The sequence below is a fragment of the Eurypyga helias genome, unplaced genomic scaffold (assembly GCF_000690775.1).
Source record: "Eurypyga helias isolate BGI_N326 unplaced genomic scaffold, ASM69077v1 scaffold25835, whole genome shotgun sequence".
NCBI classification, from domain to species: Eukaryota; Metazoa; Chordata; class Aves; order Eurypygiformes; family Eurypygidae; genus Eurypyga; species Eurypyga helias.
The window spans coordinates 27,616-36,419 of record NW_010253818.1 but is presented as its reverse complement, the minus strand read 5'-3'; the positions used below and the strand labels follow the sequence as shown (position 1 = coordinate 36,419).

At 39.7% G+C, this 8,804-nt stretch overlaps 1 protein-coding gene across 1 annotated transcript in view; it reads right to left on the bottom strand.

The window, feature by feature from the left end:
• Positions 1-293: 293 nt before the first annotated feature.
• The window catches only part of CMTM8 (CKLF-like MARVEL transmembrane domain containing 8), a 16,256-nt gene continuing 7,745 nt past the window's right edge, over positions 294-8,804 (bottom strand). The window contains exons 2-4 of the mRNA XM_010152803.1: positions 6,517-6,690; positions 2,915-3,031; positions 294-667 (exon numbers count right to left, since the gene is read on the bottom strand). Of these exons, the coding sequence (XP_010151105.1) occupies positions 584-667; positions 2,915-3,031; positions 6,517-6,690 (375 nt within the window). The 3' untranslated portion in view covers positions 294-583. The remainder of the gene's footprint in view (positions 668-2,914; positions 3,032-6,516; positions 6,691-8,804) is intronic.

The following is an 8,804-nucleotide window of genomic DNA, read 5'->3' as shown; positions in this document are numbered from 1 at the left end:
CAATCTCATGATTGTGAGCAGCTGTTAGAATATGCAAACTGACAGTCTTAGTGGTATATATTTTACTCTGAAAAGGAAATTTACAAAGCAACCTGCTACTCCCAGTTTACATAACAAGTACAATTGGCTCATTTATTTATTTATGATGTTTTGGGTGGGTTTTTTTCTGCATAATGTCACTTTTTATACAGAGTAATGAGACAGTACCACTCTTAGTTTTGATTTGTGGCATTCAGTATCAAAAGTATACTTGTAACATTTTAAAAGTCACATTTACAAAATTGGCACATGGACTGGGAAAGATTTATTAAAGCTTTAGCCATAACATCTAAAGAGTGTCTAGAAAAATACCATGTTAATTTTAAAAGAAGCAGTACAAAGTTTTATTATACAGTACAAAGTCAGTGTTAGAGGTCTCTAAAGATGATACTGTATTATAAATAATCATTTTAATTTCAGTTTAAAATGTATTACGTTAATTCCAGCAGAAATGTCCAGAAAGACCTCATCCTTCTTCCAAGCTTATATCAAGAGTATAATCCTCCAGATATTTCATACTACAGAATTCATTTTAACAAAATATTTACTGCAAAGTTCGTGATCGCCAAGATATAAAGCTAAAATACGTGTTTCCAGCATAGCAGGAGGTAACCACGAAGGCAAAGAACTGTAGAGAGAGGGGAAAAAAAAATAATATTAGGAAAAAGAAAATATTTGAGAGCACTGTCACTTCTATGACAGTGACGGCTATAGGACTTGGAAAAAGGAGAAATAGCAGGCTGACTAAAATGGCACTCTTCCACCTCCTCGTACTTGTGTGGCCATCGCAGTCACCACTGCATAAGCGAGCTTATATTATGCATAGAAATACGGGACTAGCAGACAAAACATGGCATATTTCAACTCCTATCTCCACATTACACTGCCTCAATATGGATCTTACAGACTGGACTCCCACCAATCCTATGCTTGCTGGTTGTAACATCAGGTAAAGCCTGAGGGATAGCCCACGGGACAGCGTGAGCTCAAGCTGACACTCCTGCACTGTTTCTGTGTTCTAGGAATTGCCCACAGCCCACCTGAACCTCCGTATGGCACACTGTGTGTCGAAACAGCTTGTTTGGAAAGAAAACTTGGATTCAAATGCAGGCCCAGACATGTTCTCAAACAGCAGTGCCGGTGAGGTTAAGAACTCCAGAGGTTCTCTACTGATGAGTAAAGGTATTCCTCAGCACAAGTACCAGTGTCCACATCAGGCCGAGATATCACTACTTTGTCAGAAACCGGTTACAGAGTAAGCCCTCTGTGGCAGGCTAGATTTATGTTTAAAACTACACAGTATCAGCGGTGTTGCTTCTGCAGTCCTTGCAGGATATCCACCCAGAAACCAAAGGACAGCTGTGAACTATTTCAGTTGTACCGATGAAGTCCAATTCAGTGCCAGCGGTTAAGTTCCCATTAATCACCGCATGTTGTTCAAAATAGACGACATTCAAAATGGTCTTGCGATAAGACTAGAATGTTTTGTGCTCCCAACTGAACTAAATAAAGCTGGTACTGCAAATAGGATTAACACTACCTTTCCTTGGAGGTGAGCAGTGATAGGACAAGAGGGAACAAATGCATGTTACAAGCAGGGAAATTTCAATTAGATACTAGGGGGGAGAAAAAAAAGGACAATGAGAGTAATCAGACATGGTAACAGGCCCAGAGGCATTGCGGAATAGCCATCCTTGGAAATACTAAAACCCCCAAGTGGACAAGGCCCTGTAGCCTGACGGGACTTAGCCCTGCTTTAAGGGGGGAGAGAGTTGGACCAGATGACCTCCAAAGGTCCTTTCCTGCCTAAAAACATTTTAGGATTCTACCAATGTTTCTTGCTTATCAATGGCCTTGGTAGGCACTGCAGCTCCAAGACCAGGGCACTACTACGCATGCACACAGGCAGTAAATCTAAGCCCTCCAACAAAGGGCTCTTGGTGACTATTGTCTAATGTAAATTTAACCTGTGGCATCAAAAACTGTAGATGATGATGTAAAATGTTATTACAATAGAAAAATCTTATCATTCTTCTTTTCCAATAATTTTGTTTCTATGAAATAAAGGCTCCATCTAAAAATCTAACAGAATGACTGTTGGGGGATAAATGATTTGCTAAGTTCTCACAAACATCCATCCATGAAACCCTTAATGGGTTCAGAAAGTAAGAATCTACATTTAATAGTTTATTTAGACAGTGCATTAGATACTATTAGGAGGTATTAGAAGAGATTCCAAACATCCCATGAGACAATGAGCATTCATGCATGTTGTATAAAACCCAAATCAGCACGGAAGCCTATCTAGCAGCAAGCAAGTTCCTGACAACAGCAGTGGCTGGGTAACAGATCAGTGGTTACAAACTGCCAAGGGGACAAGACCCTGAATGCCACTGAAGTGACAGGGACAGAGTTATACAATTCCCAAGACAAAACCAGCAGATGCTTGAGTCTCTGTTCAAGGCTATACACAATAAGCTTTGGGCAGAAGGCAGGAGTTGTGAATAGTCCAGAGAGGACAACTGCAGAACCACGGTCAGCAAAGTAGCTGTAATTTGGAACTACTCTATACAATTGAATTTGACTCCTGTTGCATCAACATGCAAAAAGACAACTCCCTTAACTTAGCTAGAGAATATGGGATGTATCATGCCTTTTCTGATGTGACTGTCATATCTCCCAGTGGAATTTCTACCACCTCCAGAAACGGTGAACTAAATTACAGCTACCTATAGGTTTTGTGCATAGGCTTCTATATCAGTCTGCAGTTTTTCAAAATCCAAAACGCACGCTTTTCAACCCGCGCTTCCAGCAAGCCTTCTTTTGATATAACTTTACTGGACACAGAACTGATTTAAACAAAAAATGAACTCACTGAAGAAGCTGCCCAGCTGTTGTAATTGTGACTGTCCAGTTCTTGGGTAACTGAAGACGCATCTACAATGGCAGCAATGAGGTACAAAATGAAAGCACTTCCATTAAAAAACAGACCCTGTTGAAAAACCAAGAATAAAAGTAATTAATATGCACATGCATTTGTTACCTTTTTCTATTCCAACATTACAAAACTCTCCTCTGATATATAATGTACACATGCAATGTACACAAGAAATGTGGTGAGTATTTTGACCTTCTTCCAAGTTTCTACCTGTAAGATTAAAATTTATCTGCTTATTTTGAAGATCATAAATCCACAAGAGTCTTAAAGCTGGTATACTGTGATTTTCCAAAGGTGAAAATAGGGACACAGTTTGGCTATGACGATCAAAGTGTTAGGCAGTAAGAATATGACACTAACTGGAAAAAAAATGAAACAAAACTGCAATGGTTTACATGTCTAAATCTACACAAAGATACACTGTAGGTATCAATAACTCGTGGCTTATGAAGAATATTTATAAAGTTTCCAAATTTTGCTTTCTCCACTTCTGAAGGAGATAGAGGGTGTGATTTTTTTCAGTTGTATGCTTCCACCTTTCAGTACCTTTCTCTTCTGCCTGTTTTTGAGAGGAGAAAGAAACAGAGAAAACCAAGAAGTAGAAGAGTCTGAATGGACTACATGGTTATCAAGACCCATCCATAGCAGATGCTGCCTATTCTCTTCCAAGGAGAAAAAAGTTAATGCCTGGCCCACTGCCGCGAGCTCCCGTGACACAAAATGTGCAAAACTTTCTGAAGGGAAGCCATTCCCCAAACACGTGCTTCCTCAACTGCAGGTCCCTCCAGCAAGCAGCACACTGTGCTGTCATCTGTCACCATGTTCCATCCTTCAGGTCTGCAGTCCTTGCAGCATATCCACCCAGACTGCATACCTGAGACTTCCCATGCAAAAAGCTTTCTTACAGTCTTCAGAGCCGGCTAAAGGGCGCGCACATCCTCCTGCAGTTCCTAAGTCCTTGCAATTTCAGGGCATTTGGAAAAGAGCCACTTACCTACCTTTCTGTAGGGAACTGTGGGCAGTGCCTCAGCACTCGAGTGGAGTCCAAGGTCTGGCACTTGAGGTTTCATTCCTACACTTAAAATGTGCGGGGTTTATCGGTTTATCTCTCCTATATCAGTTTATCTAGTAAAAGGTATTATCTCCATCCACAGATCTCACCTGCTGTGTTTTATCTGGGCATTACAGTTATAAAATATCAAAACTGTCAATTTTAGGATAAGATGCCAACAATTGGCAGGTTTAGGTGAACTTCTGTAAGCAAAGCACTGATTTTCAAACTCCAAATCTGACTGCCTAGAGTATTTGTTGCTGTTATTTTTAGATTTCCTGTTCCAAAAAGGCTCAATTACCCTGGAAAGTTACAAATCCCTGCAATATCTTGTCATGTAGAAAAGAAAAAAGCACATAATTTTTGAGAAGTGCTGCTCTGGGAAATAACACTGTTGGGGAAGATAGAATGCAATGCAAGCTGATTGGGCCTTTACTGCCAATATATTACTCAAACCAAATGGTTCATGCTAAATTACCATCTGCTCCTTAAATTCAAATCTACCAGATTTTAAAAGCTTCCATTGATTGTTTTAGCAAAGAACTTGCACTATTAAGGAGAGTCAGTTTTGAAGCACATCCTTTGGGTTAATTTGCAGTAAAAGTAACTGCATCTTAAGCAATTTGGTAATGTGCTTAACCTGCAAAAAGTGGATTTATGAGAGAAGTCCAGATGTAATTTTGGATACTGCAGACAATAGGCACAGTCTGAGATAAATGTCGCCTAAGGAGGCAGAGCAGTAACTAGCAGAGACTGAATTCAGAGAACAGGGGCAAGGTGGGCATAAACTAACTGTGACACTCAAAAAGGTGTGTCACACTCTTTTGAATGAAGACATTAACAACATCTCTCTGGAAAGAGATCCAATGTTCCTCTTGGACCGCCAGGAATGGCAGAGGTCCAATTCAAAGGCAGTTCCCAACAGCTCTTCTAATATTTTAGAGCAAAACAAGCTGGAGTGCAAGCACCTTTTATTTATTTTGCATTTATTTTCTCTTCATATTACCCTTTACTATAAAAGACTACCTTTTGGACCTACATTGATGTGATCTTATCTACAAAATATTTGGAACTCAGAGCAAGAAAGAACACTCAGGATGAAGTAGAAACAAATCAAATATTCCAGCTTGTCTACTGCATAGATCAGGGGCAACTCATCTATATGCAGCTGTTGTCTGATAATAGTGTTAAGCTGATGAAAGAGGGTAACGACTAAGGCTGTATCCAAATGGATACAAAGATGTTTTCCCTTTTAATGTACTTTACTTAAATCTGATGCGACTGGAAAAAAAATCCCACACCTTTAAATATACCCAGACACATTACTGCTGTAATAGAAATAATCCAACATTTCTATAGCAGTTTTATAGCATTAATGGTAATTGCTGGTCATGAAACTTGAAAACAGAGAAGCTATCTGAACATAATCCTGGTTGTTCTTATTAGTAATTGTCGTAGCTGGCTATTTATTACAGCAGCAAACGGGAAGACGAGAAGAAAAGAGTATTCCATTTTAGTCACATACACAATATACCTGATAACAAGCTGTTTGCAACATGGAAGTAAAATATATTTTAACATAAAAGTAATAGATTTCTAGTCAATAATCTTTAGTTAGTGGAAAAAAAAAAAAAAGAATGAACGAACAACATCTCACTGTATCAGACAAATGCAAAGCCAAAATTTATAATCATTTTTGGATGGGACACAAACAGTCAGTTGGCTGAGATGACAACGAGTTTTACGATCTATTACCCTGAACACCAGCCTGTTATGAAAATCATGTTAAAAAATACATGGTTGAGAGGTACAGCCTAGCCAGGTTTGTTCAAACCACAAAAACTGGATCTGAATTTTAAGTGCCTGTGAAATTTTCCTGTAATTACATTAGCTGTTTATCTGATCTGCATTAACTCCTGTGCTAAAAGCAAAGGATTACATGGCACGTATTTTACATATATATAACACTAATTTTCAGCACCATTCTCACAGTAGGCCCTCTATGGAGTGTCAGACTGTTGCTGCCTCTGAACCACCTTTGCTTTTACTTTAGCAAGGTGAGACTCATGTTTTAAAAGCCAGGGTCCCACTTCCAATTCATGGTGTTGATTCAAGTAGGGATCTCTGCTGTTTAAGCCAAATGGCCAGGTCCGTTAGCTCAGAGCCAGCAACAGACTCATTCTTCACGGGATGTAATAATTACAGCGAGAAAGAGAGACCACTGTGCATAAGTATCAGTCATAGCAAATTATTAAAAATCAAGTCACTACATCCTCCACTGAACACAACAGTGAAACATCATAGGAAAAAAGTGTTTTAAAAGGTGTCTGGGTAGTACAAAGGTTAAACGCTGCATGTACAGAGACACACTAATTAGGGAAGAATCTGCAAAAAGCACAAGTACAGCTGGTTAACTACACTCATAGAATGCATCAACATTTTATTCGCTTCATAACTCATCAAACCTGAAACAACAAAGAATATTTACCACAGTGGTCCATGGCACCTGCGGGATTCTGGTGTAGGTCATCGTCATGTAGATAATCAGGAAGAAGATGGTGAGAACCCAGTAAAACACAGCTACAAACATCACCCAGCCAAAGGCTGGATAGAGAAAGTATTCTGTTCCAGCAATCAGGGTCCACACCAGCAGCCCCAATACCTGCAAGAGTTATGGAGAAGAAATAAAGAAAACTGTTAACACAGACTCAGAGCTCATACATCTGTTCTAGGTCAAGGAACGACACCACTGTCATTCACATAACCGCGTGATGAGCTGAGTTGGGATGCTACACCACCAGAATGCAATCTAATAAAAAAGAACAACATATGAAACTGGTTTTGAGGTGGCAGGGTGTCACAAAGGGAAAAGCAGAATAAGGAGTCTGAGTGTTGATTTAGCTCACCTTTAACTATTATGGAGCCATACTCGCAGCTAGTTCTCAAAAGGATTACTTACTACAGCCTACTACCTTATGTGTATAACAGTAAATACTACTATTTTGCAGTCAGTGAAGTCACTTTAGAAGCAAAAGCCTGTGAAGGAGCACTGAGATCTTCAGGTCCCATCTGCCATAAGTCACAGGTAACAGAGTAGTTTGGGCCTAGTTCAAAACAGTCTACACCTGCTCTGTGGCAGGCACCATAGAAACAAACTAACTCCTGTTATAAAAGATAAAATATCAACAGCCACCACCTCTGAAACATGCTGCTGGACCAGAGCAGGTCAGGGTTGGAATGTCATTATATTCCACAGTTCCTAAAACATCTCCCAAGTGACCTGACCCTAAGCAGTAGACAAGAACTCACACTCAAGAAAAGTCCTCAAGCAAACCAGTCCGGGGAAGATTCTGAATCTGGCAACCTGTTCACATCCAAGACATGAAGAAATACATGAACCAGGGATTTTAGTACTCCTTCCAGTTTTCTCTAGCATTAGGTGATCTCCAATGCATTAAGAGGGATGAGAAGCAAACAAAACAGAAGTGAATTTGTAGGCCACAGTAAGAAAAGTCATGTGTTTCGCAAGTTGACCAGCAATTAGAAAAATATTAATTATAAAAAAATATGGGTATTTTATACCTTAAAACCAAACAAAATCACCAAAGCCCACCACACACACTTTACTGGGGCCAGATGTGGGAACTAAAATTCTTATATTTGAAACAAGGCTCATCTCCTTCTGCTACCTGGATTACGCTGAAGCTGGCTAGCAGTGAGAAACGGACAGAAGACAAAATTAAAGCAAATAGTAACACGCTTATTTAGCAGACAACAGCTGTAGCTGGACAACCTAAAGAACTTCCTACCCCAATATGCTGTTTCCAGCAGTGGTTAATAATAGACGTCTGAAGAATTATATTAATAATAGACCATGTAATAGTAATATTCCCTTGGACAGCCTTCCTCAGCTCTCAGGAATGCACAGCAGAGGGACTTGCTGAGCCTACGGTGGTATCTTTGTAATCAATAGCCCCTGACAGAAGATGACAGTTTTGCTACAGCTTCATTTTCACGAGAGCTAATCCTAGTCCCAGGCAAGTTATTGGCCACGGTCTCATTTACTTTTCTAGTGCAGAACTGAACACATAAACATTAATGGTAAACATTATATACAAGACAAAACTATATCCTTAAACCAACGGTTATTGTAATCGGTCCTGCTAACTTTCAGCAGCTACCTGGTAGGTGTTTGTTTTGTCTTCAGTTCATCCTCCAAATTGCCACCCAAACTTAATTCATCCCTCCATTTGTTGTCTTGTGTGTTCACAATATATTCCTGTATATTATTTGTACACTCATCCACATCTGCACCATGAATACACAAAAAGCATTCCACAGATGTCTCTTTCACTTTTTTTGTGTGTGTCTTGTAATAGAGAAGGCACATAATGGTCTTTTGAGAGCATCTTTTCCCCACCATTTTCACCAGTGCAGCAATTTCAAGGGAAGCCCTAGAGCTTGCTCGGACAGGGATAAAAATTCCTGCTTTCCACAGCATACCAGTGGAGGGCAGTATTGTCTCACAAGAACAGTTTCAATAGCATTAACTGAACAGTTTAAAATACACACTTAATAGAGAAGGCACATAATGGTCTTTTGAGAGCATCTTTTCCCCACCATTTTCACCAGTGCAGCAATTTCAAGGGAAGCCCTAGAGCTTGCTCGGACAGGGATAAAAATTCCTGCTTTCCACAGCATACCAGTGGAGGGCAGTATTGTCTCACAAGAACAGTTTCAATAGCATTAACTGAACAGTTTAAAATACACACTATT